This window comes from Rhinoderma darwinii, chromosome 11 (genome assembly GCF_050947455.1).
Source record: "Rhinoderma darwinii isolate aRhiDar2 chromosome 11, aRhiDar2.hap1, whole genome shotgun sequence".
Taxonomy (NCBI): Eukaryota; Metazoa; Chordata; class Amphibia; order Anura; family Rhinodermatidae; genus Rhinoderma; species Rhinoderma darwinii.
Window position 1 is genome coordinate 94,850,658 of NC_134697.1, and position 23,656 is coordinate 94,874,313.

The 23,656-nt window shown below is 38.3% G+C and overlaps 1 protein-coding gene across 1 annotated transcript in view; it reads right to left on the reverse strand.

Annotated features, from left to right (window-relative positions):
• Positions 1 to 2,230: 2,230 nt before the first annotated feature.
• LOC142663434 (uncharacterized) overlaps positions 2,231 to 23,656 on the reverse strand; it is a 30,272-nt gene continuing 8,846 nt past the window's right edge. The window contains exons 4-5 of the mRNA XM_075842080.1: positions 5,542 to 5,650; positions 2,231 to 3,518 (exon numbers count right to left, since the gene is read on the reverse strand). Of these exons, the coding sequence (XP_075698195.1) occupies positions 2,386 to 3,518; positions 5,542 to 5,650 (1,242 nt within the window). The 3' untranslated portion in view covers positions 2,231 to 2,385. The remainder of the gene's footprint in view (positions 3,519 to 5,541; positions 5,651 to 23,656) is intronic.

Genomic DNA, 23,656 nt, shown 5'->3' on the forward strand with positions numbered 1-23,656 from the left:
CCCGATGCAAAGGATTGATATAGTTGCCCAGCAGTGTGAATGCTAAGGCAAAATTGCTGTTAGAAGTGGCCGCAGGAGGCGCACAAAGATGTGCGGTCAACACCAGAAACGGCGTGTGAAAGCTGAAACCAGAGGCTGCGGGAGGAACTCCGGACAATGCGATCGTCTGCAGCAGCGCCCCACGGGGGATACAGTGGGGCGGCGGTGCAGGAGATGCTGTCCAGAGCAGAATGTCGGCACAGGGGAGGTCTCCATGCTGCACTCAGCCCGTCACGGCTTAACACAGGACAAAGTGGTAGTCTGCAGAGGCGCCCAGAGTGAAAGCACACTGGGGCGGTGATAGAGGGGAGACCATCCGCTGTGAGATACCAGAGGAAGTCTCCAGAGTGAGATGCAGGAGGATGGAATGTAGTGGAGCGTTAGATGGCGGCCCAGCCTAAAGCCCGTTAGTGACCGCGGTGAAAAGACGTATTGGTGGTCACTAACAGGTTAAAAGTAATTTGTAATAACACCTTCCAAGACTGAGGTAGGAGCTAGTCCTTCCCCAAAGGGCACTGCATTGGGTCCCAATGTAAAAAACAACAAATCTTTCACTTCTGGGCCTTCTCTGTTGCTTCTCCACCACATGATCAGAGAAGTAGAATTACCCAATAGGCCGGCTCCACCTTCAGATCCAGGACCACATATACGTGAGACTTCTGCATCTCCTACATTGTAGGTGAGCGCAATAATGTCTGTTTCGGATATGACCCTATTACGCGTTTCTTTACCTTGTTTTGTTCCTTTGTCATGTTCTTTAGAAGAAAACTTCAAGTAAAAAAAAGAAATATCAGCCATTATGTTTATACGTAATCCTTACCTACACATTGGAAAGAGTTTGTTTCCTGCCATCTGTTCTAAATATTTTCTACATTACAGCATCAAGTGGCTGCAAACTACATGACACAATGTCTTTTTAGCCACGTAATTGAGTCAATCGCATGTCCGTTACCTCTCCGGACATGGATATCAGTGGGCACGTGCACACAACTAAGGGTCCTCTTACATGGCCCGTGTAAACGAGCGCTGATCAACGGGTCAGTCCGTTGATCGGCAGTTGATTGCTCCTTTCACAGGGAGCTATGTGTGGGGACGAGAACTCGTTACTAGGAGCGCTCGTCTCCATACATTTCTACTATGTCGGCAGCACGTCTCCCGATTTACACAGGTAGATGCGCTGCCGTTAACGATAATATTTTCGGCAGCATAAACTATACGATCAGCCGATGAATGGGTGTTTGCTCGTTCATCGGCTGATCGCTGTCCTGTTTAAACAGGGCAACCCTCGTGCCTGTGTAAACGCTCGCTTACCCGATAATTGGGCAGTATAAAAGCGCCTTAAGCCCCTTCTAGGCCGGAAAAACAGGCAGTTAGCAATGATGCAACATGAAGCCTGACCAGAAAAAAAAATGAGGTACTTATACATCTTAACATTATCTAAGCCCCCTAATTACTGTTGACCTATTAGTATTCCGCATGGAGGTTGTCATCCTAGTGAAATAATGTCATAACGTTGGAGTATATTTCCTATTATGACTTCTGTAACGTCTATGGCCGACTTACCCTCTGACGGCCGCGGCCATGGACGAGTGTGTTCTCGGCAGCATCTCCCTCCTGAGAGACGCCGGCACTCACTTCCTGGTTCAGAGACTGTCTCCCGCAGGGCGCGCGGGTCCTGCCCTCTTGATCATTGCCTGAGCGTTGTTGTGTTACCTAAAGTTTGTCTTTGCAAATGGTCTCCTAATGTTTTCCAGTTCCCAGTGTTACCCGTTCCTGCTGCCTGTACCCTGTATCCTGTGCCTCTGTGCCGTCTAGAGTTGGAGTAGTGTTGTATCCTCCGCTGCATCTATTGTGTCGCACCCCGCCGGCTGTCTGTCTACTATCGGAGCCTCATCTTAGCTTGAATCCATCGCTACTGTCTACACTGCCTCAGGTACCCTTTCTGGACTATAGACATTTCATTGTACCTGTTTGGCCAGCTGCTATCCCGCTACGTGGTACGGCCCTGTGGGTCTACACACCGCGCCGCGACAACTTCCAAGTAACTCATGGCGCACTTTTTTGTCATGGTTAGCTCAGGGCTTTCGCTGCAGCCTAGTAGGGAACAGAAGGAGATCTTTGTAATTGCCCCATTTAGGTGAAAGAAACTTCGGGTGCTTGTAAAGATTCATGATGCAAGCCAAAAACAAAATTTTTAGTTTTTGCCGGGAATGATTTTTTAATAACCGTACTTTCTTGGAGAAATTCTTTCCAAAATGCTATCATCATAAGACTATTAAGAAATGTGAATAAAGTAATGAGTCTATTGTGTGGGGGTGGTGCGAAGCAAGTAATGGTTCTTTTGGATTAAACTATTTTCTCACTTGTGGGCTCGCCAAGAGTGTTAGGACACATGTGAAGCTGCTGATGTTTAATGAGGTGAGACTTCTGAGTGAAGGATCGCCCGCATTCAGTACAGGGAAAGGGCCTCTCACCCGTGTGAGTCCTCTGATGTTTTGCGAGAGTCTCTTTGCGCGTAAAACTCTTTCCACATTCTGTACACGAGAAGAGTTCTTCACCCGTGTGCATTCTCTGGTGTATTAAAAGATTAGACCTGCGTTTGAAATATTTGCCGCAGTCAGGACAAGACAACGTATCTTGACCATTGTGAACCTCCTGATGCACATCGAGGCTTGATTTCATTGTAAAACACTTTCCGCAGACTGAACAAGTGTATGGCTTTTCCCCCGTGTGGACTCTCAAATGTTGGACGAGTTTGGCTCTCTGAACAAAGCCTTTTCCACATTCCGAACATGAATAAGGATGTTCGCCCGTGTGAACCTTTAGATGATTATCGAGATTCGACTTGTTTCGGAAATATTTCCCGCAATGAGAACAGAAAAACGGAAGCTCGCCTGTGTGTATTCTCTGGTGTTTGAGGAGAGCGGTTTTCTGGGTAAAACTTTTCCCGCATTCTGAACATGAAAATGGCTGCTCGCCCGTGTGGATTCTCTGGTGACTAATGAGATTAGATTTTTTGGTAAAGCATTTCCCACATTCCAAACAAGGGAACGGCTTCTCCCCCGTGTGGACGATCTGATGAGCATCAAGATTTGATTTAATGGTGAAACGTTTCCCGCACACAGGACAAGGGAATGGCTTCTCCCCTGTATGAGTTCTCTGATGTAAAATGAGTTTAGCTTTCTGTGGAAAACATTTCCCGCAATCGGGACAAGAAAACGGCTTTTCTCCAGTGTGAATTAACTGATGTCGGAGAAGGTGAGATTTCTGCTTGAATCTTTTACCGCATTCAGAGCAAGGATATATCTTGGTATTATCAATGGTGTGTGTAATAATATCTAAGTTCTCCAGATTGGAGGAATCAGATGGTTGATGCATTATGGAGCGTTCAGCGGGGGAATATTGTTTGAAGTCATCATCTTCAGTGTCATGATATAGACTCGAGTATTGCTCTGAGATATTTCCGTCGTCCTGTTCTCCTGAAGGAAATATTAAATTACATAAGAACACAGAGTAAAAGCAGGAAAAGAGTTTTAGTCTCCCCCACCTTATCTTTTACTTTCTCTGCTCCGATCCTAGGGCATAAACCACACAAAAACACAACTTTCCTGCTGGGGTTACATTTAATAACGGAGTACCGGTAGAGGTGTGTGTGTGTTAAATAATGTATTGCTTTACTAGTTTACTTAGTTGTTTTTTTTTTACTATAGTGTTCTTTTCTGTTAGTTTGTTTTTCTTTTACCGTTTCTAGTTTAGTGATCATGGTTTCGACCTAATATTCATTTGTTACCATAGTAAACAGACCTGTATCACCAAGACCCGTTTTTTTTTAGGATTAACAAATTTGATTTGGGTGAGTTTAGTGCTGTGATTGGAAGCGATCTTACCTATTAAAGATTAGGGACGTATTCAATGTGGACTACTCTCCCAGAGACTCGCTATGTTCATAGGAGGGTTGTCAAGATACCAGAAATTGGACTTCGATACCGATACTTCGTGTAGTGTTGCGATTCTCGATACCAAAACGATACTTGAGGACAGAATAATTGTTTTAAATATTTTCCTCTTTGAACCCCGGCATTCATAAAATTTTTTGCTCACCATAGCTGTATGAGACTTTGTTCTTTGCGGGACGAGTTGTACTTTATGTAGGTGCCGTTTTTTTGGTACATTTCCATTACCGTTTCAATTTATGTAAATTTTTATTTTGGGAAAAAAAATGCAGAAAAAAAGCGGTTTTTAATTTTCCCTTTTTTTTTTACAGCATACACCGATCATAAATGACACTATAGAATTGCTCTGCGGATTGTTACGGTCACTACGATATCAAATATGTGTATATCTTTTTATATTTCTGGACTTATTTTAATAATGTTTATTGTAAATAAATGTGCATTTGTGGATTTTTTTAAGATATTTATTTTTTTATTTAACATCAATTTTATTTTTTGATTTTCTATATGCCAGTACATTGGCCTGTCTACTGATAGGCCATACTTAGTTAACAACTGCCTGTGTACTAACAGGAAATAGGGTCAGACAGCTCTGATGTCCTTCAATGAACCCTGGGTGATCTGCCCATATAAGGTATGCCCCTCCTTTGCGTCATAGGGGGCCCCCCTTCTCATTTTCCTTTTGAATGCCGCGGTCAGCTTTGATTGTGGCATTCAAGGGGATAAAGAAGGAAAGAAGAGGTTTCTCTGATCGGTGCTGCAGCTCTGTATTACAGCTATTGCCCCGCTCCTGATTGCACGGGCACACGTGTTGTGTCCACGCGATCAGCGGGACGTGATGCGGCCGGCGCTGCAGTAATGAGCGGCAGGCAATAAATACAGAACATGGGGGCGCTGTGCAGTGTGTGCACGCCATGTGCTCTGTCTTCCGGGCCGGTGCTGCCGCACATTAGTATGGCGCAGGCCGTATCCCACCATGCTAGTGGATACATTTTTGTATTATAATAGTCAGGTGTGTGGCGCGAGTTCATTGCGGAAAATCCACAGCAGAATGGATGGGATTTGAACAAATCTGAGCCAAACACTGCGGACAAAAATCCACGGAGAAAACATTCATAAATTGACCTGCGGTGCTGTGTTTTGATTCGCAGCATGACAATTTATGCCATGGAATCGCTGCTCCTCTGTTGCGGGGGTTCCCGAAATTCAATGGGGGAGGTGAGACCCTCAATAGCGACACAATCCTCTGTTATGAGCGCAGCCCGGCCTGCTGGGATGACTTTTCCTCCCAAGTGACTGCTGTAGCCAATCACAGGATGCAGCGGACACATGGACTTCAGCGTCATCCCAGAAGGGATGCGTCGCTATGATAACGGCGTAAGTATGACATTTTTTGGGTTTTTTTCTAGCAGTAATTCTGCAGTGGAGATTCCGATAGAAAAACTGCACCACAATTTGGTGCCGTGGAATTCCCTTCGGCTTCCTGGACTGATGCAGAATCAAGATGGAAGACCATGATTTTCCGCAGTTTGTTTTGGCCGTGACTCACCTGTGTTTGTATCTGAAGCAATTTCCTCTTCTTTCCATTGAAGATCCCCTCTCACGTACTCCTCCTCGTCATCTAGATCTTCTACTTTAACAATAACCAAGTCTTTACGCTAAAGACACACAAAAACAAAAACTTAATTTTAGAATCATTTGTGTCTCAAGATGTACCTCACCGCGGGAAATCTGGAAGCGTAATCCAATTATAAACTAGGGAATATGCCTAGAGGCGGCCCCCACACCTATCAGGAGAACGAGGGTCCCATGTCTCTGTTCGCTGATTCAGGCCGGCTGCCCTCCCCATAGAAGTAAAATTTTTAAAGCGTAATTAAACTTTTAAAAAACTTTTGACATGTTAGAAGTTTTGATCGGTGGGGGTCCGAGAGCGGAGACCCCCACCGATCGCTAAAACGAAGCGGCAGACGAGCTCGGGTGAGTGCAGAGCCACTTAGTTTCTGCTGAGAAATCATACGATTATTGTGTCCTTCTATGCAAAAGTTCCTAAATTTTACCTTTTTAAATTGATGACCCACCTTCACTCACCCATTTGGTGCAGACCACCCACTGGACAGCCCCCCGAAGCAGAGTTTATCTTAAAAGGCTGGTCAAGGGATCAATCATAAGGTTCAAGGTTTCTTTACTTATAAATAGGTCCTAGCGCTTGTCAGACGATCTTTCTATATGAGTATATACTGTACCTGTGTGTATTATATATATATATATATATATATATATATGGGTATATACTGTACCTGCGTGTATTATATATAGGTATATACTGTACCTGTGTGTATTATATATGGGTAGATGCTGTACCTGCGTGTATTATATATGGGTAGATGCTGTACCTGTGTGTATTATATATGGGTAGATGCTGTACCTGTGTGTATTATATATGAGTAGATGCTGTACCTGTGTGTATTATATATGGGTAGATGCTGTACCTGTGTGTATTATATATGGGTAGATGCTGTACCTGTGTGTATTATATATGGGTATATACTGTACCTGCGTGTATTATATATGGGTAGATGCTGTACCTGCGTGTATTATATATGGGTATATGCTGTACCTGTGTGTATTATATATGGGTAGATGCTGTGTACCTGTGTGTATTATATAAGGTAGATGCTGTACCTGTGTGTATTATATATGGGTATATGCTGTACCTGTGTGTATTATATATGGGTAGATACTGTACCTGTGTGTATTATATATGGGTAGATACGGTACCTGTGTGTATTATATATGGGTATATACACGGTACCTGTGTGTATTATATATGGGTATATACGGTACCTGTGTGTATTATATATGGGTATATGCTGAACCTGTGTGTATTATATATGGGTATATACTGTACCTGTGTGTATTATATATGGGTATATGCTGTACCTGTGTGTATTATATATGGGTAGATGCTATACCTGTATTATATATGGGTAGATACTGTACCTGTGTGTATTATATATGGGTAGATACTGTACCTGTGTGTATTACATATGGGTATATACGGTACCTGTGTGTATTATATATGGGTATATACGGTACCTGTGTGTATTATATATGGGTATATACTGTACCTGTGTGTATTATATATGGGTAGATGCTGTACCTGTGTGTATTATATATGGGTAGATGCTGTACCTGTGTGTATTATATATGGGTATATACTGTACCTGTGTGTATTATATATGGGTAGATGCTGTACCTGTGTGTATTATATAGGGGTAGATGCTGTACCTGTGTGTATTTATATATGGGTATATACGGTACCTGTGTGTATTATATATGGGTAGATGCTGTACCTGTGTGTATTATATATGGGTAGATACTGTACCTGTGTGTATTATATATGGATAGATACTGTGCCTGTGTGTATTATATATGGGTAGATGCTGTGCCTGTGTGTATTATATATGGGTAGATGCTGTACCTGTGTGTATTATATATGGATAGATACTGTGCCTGTGTGTATTATATATGGGTAGATGCTGTGCCTGTGTGTATTATATAGGGGTAGATGCTGTACCTGTGTGTATTATATATGGTAGATGCTGTACCTGTGTGTATTATATATGGTAGATGCTGTACCTGTGTGTATTATATATGAGTAGATGCTGTACCTGTGTGTATTATATATGGGTAGATGCTGTACCTGTGTGTATTATATATGGGTAGATGCTGTACCTGCGTGTATTATATATGGGTATATACTGTACCTGCGTGTATTATATATGGGTAGATGCTGTACCTGCGTGTATTATATATGGGTATATGCTGTACCTGTGTGTATTATATATGGGTAGATGCTGTGTACCTGTGTGTATTATATAAGGTAGATGCTGTACCTGTGTGTATTATATATGGGTATATGCTGTACCTGTGTGTATTATATATGGGTAGATACTGTACCTGTGTGTATTATATATGGATAGATACGGTACCTGTGTGTATTATATATGGGTATATACACGGTACCTGTGTGTATTATATATGGGTATATACTGTACCTGTGTGTATTATATATGGGTATATGCTGTACCTGTGTGTATTATATATGGGTAGATGCTATACCTGTATTATATATGGGTAGATACTGTACCTGTGTGTATTATATATGGGTAGATACTGTACCTGTGTGTATTACATATGGGTATATACGGTACCTGTGTGTATTATATATGGGTATATACGGTACCTGTGTGTATTATATATGGGTATATACTGTACCTGTGTGTATTATATATGGGTAGATGCTGTACCTGTGTGTATTATATATGGGTAGATGCTGTACCTGTGTGTATTATATATGGGTATATACTGTACCTGTGTGTATTATATATGGGTAGATGCTGTACCTGTGTGTATTATATATGGGTAGATGCTGTACCTGTGTGTATTATATATGGGTAGATGCTGTACCTGTGTGTATTTATATATGGGTATATACGGTACCTGTGTGTATTATATATGGGTAGATGCTGTACCTGTGTGTATTATATATGGGTAGATACTGTACCTGTGTGTATTATATATGGATAGATACTGTGCCTGTGTGTATTATATATGGGTAGATGCTGTGCCTGTGTGTATTATATATGGGTAGATGCTGTACCTGTGTGTATTATATATGGATAGATACTGTGCCTGTGTGTATTATATATGGGTAGATGCTGTGCCTGTGTGTATTATATAGGGGTAGATGCTGTACCTGTGTGTATTATATATGGGTAGATGCTGTACCTGTGTGTATTATATATGGGTAGATGCTGTACCTGTGTGTATTATATATGGGTAGTAAATGCTGTACGTGTGTTTATTATATATGGGTATATACGGTACCTGTGTGTATTATATATGGGTATATGCTGTACCTGTGTGTATTATATATGGGTATATACGGTACCTGTGTGTATTATATATGGGTAGATGCTGTACCTGTGTGTATTATATATGGTAGGTGCTGTACCTGTGTGTATTATATATGGGTAGATGCTGTACCTGTGTGTATTATATATGGGTAGATGCTGTACCTGTGTGTATTATATATGGGTAGATGCTGTACCTGTGTGTATTATATATGGTAGATGCTGTACCTGTGTGTATTATATATGGGTAGATGCTGTACGTGTGTGTGTGTGTGTGTGTGTGTATTATATATGGGTAGATGCTGTACCTGTGTGTATTATATATGGGTATATGCTGTACCTGTGTGTATTATATATGGGTAGTAAATGCTGTACGTGTGTTTATTATATATGGGTATATACGGTACCTGTGTGTATTATATATGGGTAGATGCTGTACCTGTGTGTATTATATATGGGTAGATGCTGTACCTGTGTGTATTATATATGGGTAGATGCTGTACCTGTGTGTATTATATATGGTAGATGCTGTACCTGTGTGTATTATATATGGGTAGATGCTGTACCTGCGTCTATTATATATGGGTAGATGCTGTATCTGTGTGTATTATATATGGGTAGATGCTGTACCTGTGTGTATTATATATGGTAGATGCTGTACCTGTGTGTATTATATATGGGTATATGCTGTACCTGTGTGTATTATATATGGTAGATGCTGTGCCTGTGTGTATTATATATGGGTAGATGCTGTACCTGTGTGTATTATATATGGGTAGATGCTGTACCTGTGTGTATTATATATGGGTAGATGCTGTACCTGTGTGTATTATATATGGTAGATGCTGTACCTGTGTGTATTATATATGGGTATATACTGTACCTGTGTGTATTATATATGGTAGATGCTGTACCTGTGTGTATTATATATGGGTAGATGCTGTACCTGTGTGTATTATATATGGGTATATACGGTACCTGTGTGTATTATATATGGTAGATGCTGTACCTGTGTGTATTATATATGGGTAGATGCTGTACCTCTGTGTATTATATATGGGTAGATGCTGTACCTGTGTGTATTATATATGGGTAGATGCTGTACCTGTGTGTATTATATATGGGTAGATGCTGTACCTGTGTGTATTATATATGGGTAGATGCTGTACCTGTGTGTATTATATATGGGTAGATGCTGTACCTGTGTGTATTATATATGGGTAGATGCTGTACCTGTGTGTATTATATATGGGTAGATGCTGTACCTGTGTGTATTATATATGGGTAGATGCTGTACCTGTGTGTATTATATATGGGTATATACGGTACCTGTGTGTATTATATATGGGTATATGTTGTACCTGTGTGTATTATATATGGGTAGATGCTGTACCTGTGTGTATTATATAAGGTAGATGCTGTACCTGTGTGTATTATATATGGGTAGATGCTGTACCTGTGTGTATTATAATATGGGTAGATGCTGTACCTGTGTGTATTATATATGGGTAGATGCTGTACCTGTGTGTATTATATATGGGTATATGCTGTACCTGTGTGTATTATATATGGGTAGATGCTGTACCTGTGTGTATTATATATGGGTAGATGCTGTACCTGTGTATTATATATGGTAGATGCTGTACCTGTGTGTATTATATATGGGTAGATGCTGTACCTGTGTGTATTATATATGGTAGATGCTGTACCTGTGTGTATTATATATGGTAGATGCTGTACCTGTGTGTATTATATATGGGTATATACTGTACCTGTGTGTATTATATATGGGTAGATGCTGTACCTGTGTGTATTATATATGGGTATATACGGTACCTGTGTGTATTATATATGGGTAGATGCTGTACCTGTGTGTATTATATATGGGTAGATGCTGTACCTGTGTGTATTATATATGGTAGATGCTGTACCTGTGTCTATTATATATGGGTAGATGCTGTACCTGTGTGTATTATATATGGTAGATGCTGTACCTGTGTGTATTATATATGGTAGATGCTGTGCCTGTGTGTATTATATATGGGTAGATGCTGTACCTGTGTGTATTATATATGGGTAGATGCTGTACCTGTGTGTATTATATATGGGTAGATGCTGTACCTGTGTGTATTATATATGGGTAGATGCTGTACCTGTGTGTATTATATATGGGTATATACTGTACCTGTGTGTATTATATATGGGTATATGTTGTATCTGTGTGTATTATATATGGTAGATGCTGTACCTGTGTGTATTATATATGGGTAGATGCTGTACCTGTGTGTATTATATATGGGTAGATGCTGTACCTGTGTGTATTATATATGGGTAGATGCTGTACCTGTGTGTATTATATATGGGTAGATGCTGTACCTGTGTGTATTATATATGGGTAGATGCTGTACCTGTGTGTATTATATATGGGTAGATGCTGTACCTGTGTGTATTATATATGGGTAGATGCTGTACCTGTGTGTATTATATATGGGTAGATGCTGTACCTGTGTGTATTATATATGGGTATATACTGTACCTGTGTGTATTATATATGAGTAGATGCTGTACCTGTGTGTATTATATATGGGTAGATGCTGTACCTGTGTGTATTATATATGGGTATATACTGTACCTGTGTGTATTATATATGAGTAGATGCTGTACCTGTGTGTATTATATATGGGTAGATGCTGTACCTGTGTGTATTATATATGGGTATATACGGTACCTGTGTGTATTATATATGGGTAGATGCTGTACCTCTGTGTAAAATATATGGGTATAGTCTGTACCTGTGTGTATTATATTTGGGTAGATGCTGTACCTGTGTGTATTATATATGGGTATATGTTGTGCCTGTGTGTATTATATATGGGTAGATGCTGTACCTGTGTGTATTATATATGGGTATAGTCTGTACCTGTGTGTATTATATATGGGTAGGTGCTGTACCTGTGTGTATTATATATGGGTAGATGCTGTACCTGTGTGTATTATATATGGGTATATACTGTACCTGTGTGTATTATATATGGTAGATGCTGTACGTGTGTTTATTATATATGGGTATATACGGTACCTGTGTGTATTATATATGGGTAGATGCTGTACCTGTGTGTATTATATATGGGTATATACTGTACCTGTGTGTATTATATATGGTAGATGCTGTACGTGTGTTTATTATATATGGGTATATACGGTACCTGTGTGTATTATATATGGGTAGATGCTGTACCTGTGTGTATTATATATGGGTAGATGCTATACCTGTGTGTATTATATATGGGTATATACTGTACCTGTGTGTATTATATATGGGTAGATGCTGTACCTGTGTGTATTATATATGGGTATATGTTGTACCTGTGTGTATTATATATGGGTAGATGCTGTACCTGTGTGTATTATATATGGGTAGATGCTGTACCTGTGTGTATTATATATGGGTAGATGCTGTACCTGTGTGTATTATATATGGGTATATGTTGTACCTGTGTGTATTATATATGGGTATATGTTGTACCTGTGTGTATTATATATGGATAGATGCTGTACCTGTGTGTATTATATATGGGTAGATGCTGTACCTGTGTGTATTATATATGGGTATATGTTGTACCTGTGTGTATTATATATGGGTAGATACTGTACCTGTGTGTATTATATATGGGTAGATGCTGTACCTGTGTGTATTATATATGGGTAGATGCTGTACCTGTGTGTATTATATATGGGTAGATGCTGTACCTGTGTGTATTATATATGAGTAGATGCTGTACCTCTGTGTATTATATATGGGTAGATGCTGTACCTGCGTGTATTATATATGGGTAGATGCTGTACCTGCGTGTATTATATATGGGTATATGCTGTACCTGTGTGTATTATATATGGGTATATACGGTACCTGTGTGTATTATATATGGGTAGATGCTGTACCTGTGTGTATTATATATGGGTATATGTTGTACCTGTGTGTATTATATATGGATAGATGCTGTACCTGTGTGTATTATATATGGGTATATACTGTACCTGTGTGTATTATATATGGGTAGATGCTGTACCTGTGTGTATTATATATGGGTAGATGCTGTACCTGTGTGTATTATATATGGTAGATGCTGTACCTGTGTGTATTATATATGGGTAGATGCTGTTCCTGTGTGTATTATATATGGGTATATACTGTACCTGTGTGTATTATATATGGGTAGATGCTGTACCTGTGTGTATTATATATGGGTAGATGCTGTACCTGTGTGTATTATATATGGGTAGATGCTGTACCTGTGTGTATTATATATGGGTAGATGCTGTACCTGTGTGTATTATATATGGGTAGATACTGTACCTGTGTGTATTATATATGGGTAGATGCTGTACCTGTGTGTATTATATATGGGTAGATGCTGTACCTGTGTGTATTATATATGGGTATATGCTGTACCTGTGTGTATTATATATGAGTAGATGCTGTACCTGTGTGTATTATATATGGGTATATACGGTACCTGTGTGTATTATATATGGGTAGATGCTGTACCTGCGTGTATTATATATGGTAGATGCTGTACCTGTGTGTATTATATATGGGTAGATGCTGTACCTGTGTGTATTATATACGGGTAGATGCTGTACCTGTGTGTATTATATATGGGTATATACTGTACCTGTGTGTATTATATATGGGTATATGTTGTACCTGTGTGTATTATATATGGTAGATGCTGTACCTGTGTGTATTATATATGGGTATATACTGTACCTGTGTGTATTATATATGGGTAGATGCTGTACCTGTGTGTATTATATATGGGTATATACTGTACCTGTGTGTATTATATATGGGTATATGTTGTATCTGTGTGTATTATATATGGTAGATGCTGTACCTGTGTGTATTATATATGGTAGATGCTGTACCTGTGTGTATTATATATGGGTAGATGCTGTACCTGTGTGTATTATATATGGGTAGATGCTGTACCTGTGTGTATTATATATGGGTAGATGCTGTACCTGTGTGTATTATATATGGGTAGATGCTGTACCTGTGTGTATTATATATGGGTAGATGCTGTACCTGTGTGTATTATATATGGTAGATGCTGTACCTGTGTGTATTATATATGGGTAGATGCTGTACCTGTGTGTATTATATATGGGTAGATGTTGTATCTGTGTGTATTATATATGGTAGATGCTGTACCTGTGTGTATTATATATGGGTATATACGGTACCTGTGTGTATTATATATGGTAGATGCTGTACCTCTGTGTATTATATATGGGTATATACGGTACCTGTGTGTATTATATATGGGTAGATGCTGTACCTGTGTTTATTATATATGGGTAGATGCTGTACCTGTGTGTATTATATATGGGTAGATGCTGTACCTGTGTGTATTATATATGGGTAGATGCTGTACCTGTGTGTATTATATATGGGTAGATGCTGTACCTGTGTGTATTATATATGGGTAGATGCTGTACCTGTGTGTATTATATATGGGTAGATGCTGTACCTGTGTGTATTATATATGGGTATATGCTGTACCTGTGTGTATTATATATGGTAGATGCTGTGTACCTGTGTGTATTATATATGGTAGATGCTGTGTACCTGTGTGTATTATATATGGTAGATGCTGTACCTGTGTGTATTATATATGGTAGATGCTGTACCTGTGTGTATTATATATGGGTAGATGCTGTACCTGTGTGTATTATATATGGATAGATACTGTACCTGTGTGTATTATATATGAGTAGATGCTGTACCTGTGTGTATTATATATGGGTAGATGCTGTACCTCTGTGTATTATATATGGGTATATGTTGTACCTGTGTGTATTATATATGGGTAGATGCTGTACCTGTGTGTATTATATATGGTAGATGCTGTACGTGTGTTTATTATATATGGGTATATACTGTACCTGTGTGTATTATATATGGGTAGATGCTGTACCTGTGTGTATTATATATGGGTAGATGCTGTACCTGCGTGTATTATATATGGGTATATGCTGTACCTGTGTGTATTATATATGGGTATATACGGTACCTGTGTGTATTATATATGGGTAGATGCTGTACCTGTTTGTATTATATATGGGTATATGCTGTACCTGCGTGTATTATATATGGGTAGATGCTGTACCTGTGTGTATTATATATGGGTATATGCTGTACCTGTGTGTATTATATATGGTAGATGCTGTACCTGTGTGTATTATATATGGGTAGATACTGTACCTGTGTGTATTATATATGGGTATATACGGTACCTGTGTGTATTATATATGGGTAGATGCTGTACCTGTGTGTATTATATATGGGTAGATGCTGTACTTGTGTGTATTATATATGGTAGATGCTGTACCTGTGTGTATTATATATGGGTAGATGCTGTACCTGTGTGTATTATATATGGGTAGATGCTGTACTTGTGTGTATTATATATGGTAGATGCTGTACCTGTGTGTATTATATATGGGTAGATGCTGTACCTGTGTGTATTATATATGGGTAGATGCTGTACCTGTGTGTATTATATATGGGTATATGCTGTACCTGTGTGTATTATATATGGTAGATGCTGTACCTGTGTGTATTATATATGGGTAGATACTGTACCTGTGTGTATTATATATGGGTATATACGGTACCTGTGTGTATTATATATGGGTAGATTCTGTACCTGCGTGTATTATATATGGGTAGATGCTGTACCTGTGTGCATTATATATGGGTAGATGCTGTACCTGTGTGTATTATATATGGGTAGATGCTGTACCTGTGTGTATTATATATGGGTATATACTGTACCTGTGTGTATTATATATGGGTAGATGCTGTACCTGTGTGTATTATATATGGTAGATGCTGTACCTGTGTGTATTATATATGGGTATATACTGTACCTGTGTGTATTATATATGGTAGATGCTGTACCTGTGTGTATTATATATGGGTAGATGCTGTACCTGTGTGTATTATATATGGGTATATACTGTACCTGTGTGTATTATATATGGGTATATGTTGTATCTGTGTGTATTATATATGGTAGATGCTGTACCTGTGTGTATTATATATGGGTAGATGCTGTACCTGTGTGTATTATATATGGGTATATACTGTACCTGTGTGTATTATATATGGGTAGATGCTGTACCTGTGTGTATTATATATGGGTATATGCTGTACCTGTGTGTATTATATATGGGTAGATGCTGTACCTGTGTGTATTATATATGGGTAGATGCTGTACCTGTGTGTATTATATATGGGTATATACGGTACCTGTGTGTATTATATATGGTAGATGCTGTACCTCTGTGTATTATATATGGGTATATACGGTACCTGTGTGTATTATATATGGGTAGATGCTGTACCTGTGTGTATTATATATGGGTAGATGCTGTACCTGTGTGTATTATATATGGTAGATGCTGTACCTGTGTGTATTATATATGGGTAGATGCTGTACCTGTGTGTATTATATATGGGTAGATGCTGTACCTGTGTGTATTATATATGGGTAGATGCTGTACCTGTGTGTATTATATATGGGTATATACGGTACCTGTGTGTATTATATATGGGTAGATGCTGTACCTGTGTGTATTATATATGGGTAGATGCTGTACCTGTGTGTATTATATATGGGTAGATGCTGTACCTGTGTGTATTATATATGGGTAGATGCTGTACCTGTGTGTATTATATATGGATAGATACTGTACCTGTGTGTATTATATATGGTAGATGCTGTACCTGTGTGTATTATATATGAGTAGATGCTGTACCTGTGTGTATTATATATGGGTATATACGGTACCTGTGTGTATTATATATGGGTAGATGCTGTACCTGTGTGTATTATATATGGGTAGATGCTGTACCTGCGTGTATTATATATGGGTAGATGCTGTACCTGCGTTTATTATATATGGGTATATGCTGTACCTGTGTGTATTATATATGGGTATATACGGTACCTGTGTGTATTATATATGGGTAGATGCTGTACCTGTGTGTATTATATATGGGTATATGCTGTACCTGCGTGTATTATATATGGTAGATGCTGTACCTGTGTGTATTATATATGGTAGATGCTGTACCTGCGTGTATTATATATGGGTAGATGCTGTACCTGTGTGTATTATATATGGGTAGATGCTGTACTTGTGTGTATTATATATCGGTAGATGCTGTACCTGTGTGTATTATATATGGTAGATGCTGTACCTGCGTGTATTATATATGGGTATATACGGTACCTGTGTGTATTATATATGGTAGATGCTGTACCTGTGTGTATTATATATGGGTAGATGCTGTACCTGTGTGTATTATATATGGGTAGATGCTGTACGTGTGTGTGTGTGTGTATTATATATGGGTAGATGCTGTACCTGTGTGTATTATATATGGGTATATGCTGTACCTGTGTGTATTATATATGGGTAGATGCTGTACCTGTGTGTGTGTGTATTATATATGGGTATGTGCTGTACCTGTGTGTATTATATATGGGTATATGCTGTACCTGTGTGTATTATATATGGGTAGATGCTGTACCTGTGTATTATATATGGGTATATACGGTACCTGTGTGTATTATATATGGGTATGTGCTGTACCTGTGTGTATTATATATGGGTAGATGCTGTACCTGTGTGTATTATATATGGGTAGATGCTGTACCTGTGTGTATTATATATGGGTATATACGGTACCTGTGTGTATTATATATTGGTAGATGCTGTACCTGTGTATTATATATGGGTATATACGGTACCTGTGTGTATTATATATGGGTATGTGCTGTACCTGTGTGTATTATATATGGGTAGGTGCTGTACCTGTGTGTATTATATATGGGTAGATGCTGTACCTGTGTGTATTATATATGGTAGATGCTGTACCTGTGTGTATTATATATGGGTAGATGCTGTACCTGTGTGTATTATATATGGGTAGATGCTGTACCTGTGTGTATTATATATGGGTAGATGCTGTACCTGTGTGTATTATATATGGGTATATACGGTACCTGTGTGTATTATATATGGGTAGATGCTGTACCTGTGTGTATTATATATGGGTAGATGCTGTACCTGTGTGTATTATATATGGGTAGATGCTGTACCTGTGTGTATTATATATGGGTAGATGCTGTACCTGTGTGTATTATATATGGATAGATACTGTACCTGTGTGTATTATATATGGTAGATGCTGTACCTGTGTGTATTATATATGAGTAGATGCTGTACCTCTGTGTATTATATATGGGTAGATGCTGTACCTGCGTGTATTATATATGGGTAGATGCTGTACCTGCGTTTATTATATATGGGTATATGCTGTACCTGTGTGTATTATATATGGGTATATACGGTACCTGTGTGTATTATATATGGGTAGATGCTGTACCTGTGTGTATTATATATGGGTATATGCTGTACCTGCGTGTATTATATATGGTAGATGCTGTACCTGTGTGTATTATATATGGTAGATGCTGTACCTGCGTGTATTATATATGGGTAGATGCTGTACCTGTGTGTATTATATATGGGTAGATGCTGTACTTGTGTGTATTATATATGGGTAGATGCTGTACCTGTGTGTATTATATATGGTAGATGCTGTACCTGCGTGTATTATATATGGGTATATACGGTACCTGTGTGTATTATATATGGTAGATGCTGTACCTGTGTGTATTATATATGGGTAGATGCTGTACCTGTGTGTATTATATATGGGTAGATGCTGTACGTGTGTGTGTGTGTGTGTATTATATATGGGTAGATGCTGTACCTGTGTGTATTATATATGGGTATATGCTGTACCTGTGTGTATTATATATGGGTAGATGCTGTACCTGTGTGTGTGTGTATTATATATGGGTATGTGCTGTACCTGTGTGTATTATATATGGGTATATGCTGTACCTGTGTGTATTATATATGGGTAGATGCTGTACCTGTGTATTATATATGGGTATATACGGTACCTGTGTGTATTATATATGGGTATGTGCTGTACCTGTGTGTATTATATATGGGTAGATGCTGTACCTGTGTGTATTATATATGGGTAGATGCTGTACCTGTGTGTATTATATATGGGTATATACGGTACCTGTGTGTATTATATATTGGTAGATGCTGTACCTGTGTATTATATATGGGTATATACGGTACCTGTATTATATATGGGTATGTGCTGTACCTGTGTGTATTATATATGGGTATATGCTGTACCTGCGTGTATTATATATGGTAGATGCTGTACCTGTGTGTATTATATATGGGTATATGCTGTACCTGCGTGTATTATATATGGTAGATGCTGTACCTGTGTGTATTATATATGGGTATATACTGTACCTGTGTGTATTATATATGGGTATATGCTGTACCTGTGTGTATTATATATGGGTAGATGCTGTACCTGTGTGTATTATATATGGGTAGATGCTGTACCTGTGTGTATTATATATGGGTATATACGGTACCTGTGTGTATTATATATGGTAGATGCTGTACCTCTGTGTATTATATATGGGTATATACGGTACCTGTGTGTATTATATATGGTAGATGCTGTACCTGTGTGTATTATATATGGGTAGATGCTGTACCTGTGTGTATTATATATGGATAGATACTGTACCTGTGTGTATTATATATGGTAGATGCTGTACCTGTGTGTATTATATATGAGTAGATGCTGTACCTGTGTGTATTATATATGGGTATATACGGTACCTGTGTGTATTATATATGGGTAGATGCTGTACCTGTGTGTATTATATATGGGTAGATGCTGTACCTGCGTGTATTATATATGGGTAGATGCTGTACCTGCGTTTATTATATATGGGTATATGCTGTACCTGTGTGTATTATATATGGGTATATACGGTACCTGTGTGTATTATATATGGGTAGATGCTGTACCTGTGTGTATTATATATGGGTATATGCTGTACCTGCGTGTATTATATATGGTAGATGCTGTACCTGTGTGTATTATATATGGTAGATGCTGTACCTGCGTGTATTATATATGGGTAGATGCTGTACCTGTGTGTATTATATATGGGTAGATGCTGTACTTGTGTGTATTATATATCGGTAGATGCTGTACCTGTGTGTATTATATATGGTAGATGCTGTACCTGCGTGTATTATATATGGGTATATACGGTACCTGTGTGTATTATATATGGTAGATGCTGTACCTGTGTGTATTATATATGGGTAGATGCTGTACCTGTGTGTATTATATATGGGTAGATGCTGTACGTGTGTGTGTGTGTGTATTATATATGGGTAGATGCTGTACCTGTGTGTATTATATATGGGTATATGCTGTACCTGTGTGTATTATATATGGGTAGATGCTGTACCTGTGTGTGTGTGTATTATATATGGGTATGTGCTGTACCTGTGTGTATTATATATGGGTATATGCTGTACCTGTGTGTATTATATATGGGTAGATGCTGTACCTGTGTATTATATATGGGTATATACGGTACCTGTGTGTATTATATATGGGTATGTGCTGTACCTGTGTGTATTATATATGGGTAGATGCTGTACCTGTGTGTATTATATATGGGTAGATGCTGTACCTGTGTGTATTATATATGGGTATATACGGTACCTGTGTGTATTATATATTGGTAGATGCTGTACCTGTGTATTATATATGGGTATATACGGTACCTGTGTGTATTATATATGGGTATGTGCTGTACCTGTGTGTATTATATATGGGTAGGTGCTGTACCTGTGTGTATTATATATGGGTAGATGCTGTACCTGTGTGTATTATATATGGTAGATGCTGTACCTGTGTGTATTATATATGGGTAGATGCTGTACCTGTGTGTATTATATATGGGTAGATGCTGTACCTGTGTGTATTATATATGGGTAGATGCTGTACCTGTGTGTATTATATATGGGTATATACGGTACCTGTGTGTATTATATATGGGTAGATGCTGTACCTGTGTGTATTATATATGGGTAGATGCTGTACCTGTGTGTATTATATATGGGTAGATGCTGTACCTGTGTGTATTATATATGGGTAGATGCTGTACCTGTGTGTATTATATATGGATAGATACTGTACCTGTGTGTATTATATATGGTAGATGCTGTACCTGTGTGTATTATATATGAGTAGATGCTGTACCTCTGTGTATTATATATGGGTAGATGCTGTACCTGCGTGTATTATATATGGGTAGATGCTGTACCTGCGTTTATTATATATGGGTATATGCTGTACCTGTGTGTATTATATATGGGTATATACGGTACCTGTGTGTATTATATATGGGTAGATGCTGTACCTGTGTGTATTATATATGGGTATATGCTGTACCTGCGTGTATTATATATGGTAGATGCTGTACCTGTGTGTATTATATATGGTAGATGCTGTACCTGCGTGTATTATATATGGGTAGATGCTGTACCTGTGTGTATTATATATGGGTAGATGCTGTACTTGTGTGTATTATATATGGGTAGATGCTGTACCTGTGTGTATTATATATGGTAGATGCTGTACCTGCGTGTATTATATATGGGTATATACGGTACCTGTGTGTATTATATATGGTAGATGCTGTACCTGTGTGTATTATATATGGGTAGATGCTGTACCTGTGTGTATTATATATGGGTAGATGCTGTACGTGTGTGTGTGTGTGTGTATTATATATGGGTAGATGCTGTACCTGTGTGTATTATATATGGGTATATGCTGTACCTGTGTGTATTATATATGGGTAGATGCTGTACCTGTGTGTGTGTGTATTATATATGGGTATGTGCTGTACCTGTGTGTATTATATATGGGTATATGCTGTACCTGTGTGTATTATATATGGGTAGATGCTGTACCTGTGTATTATATATGGGTATATACGGTACCTGTGTGTATTATATATGGGTATGTGCTGTACCTGTGTGTATTATATATGGGTAGATGCTGTACCTGTGTGTATTATATATGGGTAGATGCTGTACCTGTGTGTATTATATATGGGTATATACGGTACCTGTGTGTATTATATATTGGTAGATGCTGTACCTGTGTATTATATATGGGTATATACGGTACCTGTATTATATATGGGTATGTGCTGTACCTGTGTGTATTATATATGGGTATATGCTGTACCTGCGTGTATTATATATGGTAGATGCTGTACCTGTGTGTATTATATATGGGTATATGCTGTACCTGCGTGTATTATATATGGTAGATGCTGTACCTGTGTGTATTATATATGGGTATATACTGTACCTGTGTGTATTATATATGGGTATATGCTGTACCTGTGTGTATTATATATGGGTAGATGCTGTACCTGTGTGTATTATATATGGGTAGATGCTGTACCTGTGTGTATTATATATGGGTATATACGGTACCTGTGTGTATTATATATGGTAGATGCTGTACCTCTGTGTATTATATATGGGTATATACGGTACCTGTGTGTATTATATATGGGTAGATGCTGTACCTGTGTGTATTATATATGGGTAGATGCTGTACCTGTGTGTATTATATATGGTAGATGCTGTACCTGTGTGTATTATATATGGGTAGATGCTGTACCTGTGTGTATTATATATGGGTAGATGCTGTACCTGTGTGTATTATATATGGGTATATACGGTACCTGTGTGTATTATATATGGGTAGATGCTGTACCTGTGTGTATTATATATGGGTAGATGCTGTACCTGTGTGTATTATATATGGGTAGATGCTGTACCTGTGTGTATTATATATGGGTAGATGCTGTACCTGTGTGTATTATATATGGATAGATACTGTACCTGTGTGTATTATATATGGTAGATGCTGTACCTGTGTGTATTATATATGAGTAGATGCTGTACCTCTGTGTATTATATATGGGTAGATGCTGTACCTGCGTGTATTATATATGGGTAGATGCTGTACCTGCGTTTATTATATATGGGTATATGCTGTACCTGTGTGTATTATATATGGGTATATAGGGTACCTGTGTGTATTATATATGGGTAGATGCTGTACCTGTGTGTATTATATATGGGTATATGCTGTACCTGCGTGTATTATATATGGTAGATGCTGTACCTGTGTGTATTATATATGGGTAGATGCTGTACCTGCGTGTATTATATATGGTAGATGCTGTACCTGCGTGTATTATATATGGGTAGATGCTGTACCTGTGTGTATTATATATGGGTAGATGCTGTACTTGTGTGTATTATATATGGTAGATGCTGTACCTGCGTGTATTATATATGGGTATATACGGTACCTGTGTGTATTATATATGGTAGATGCTGTACCTGTGTGTATTATATATGGGTAGATGCTGTACCTGTGTGCATTATATATGGGTAGATGCTGTACCTGTGTGTATTATATATGGGTAGATGCTGTACCTGTGTGTATTATATATGGGTAGATGCTGTACGTGTGTGTGTGTGTGTGTATTATATATGGGTAGATGCTGTACCTGTGTGTATTATATATGGGTATATGCTGTACCTGTGTGTATTATATATGGGTAGATGCTGTACCTGTGTGTGTGTGTATTATATATGGGTATGTGCTGTACCTGTGTGTATTATATATGGGTATATGCTGTACCTGTGTGTATTATATATGGGTAG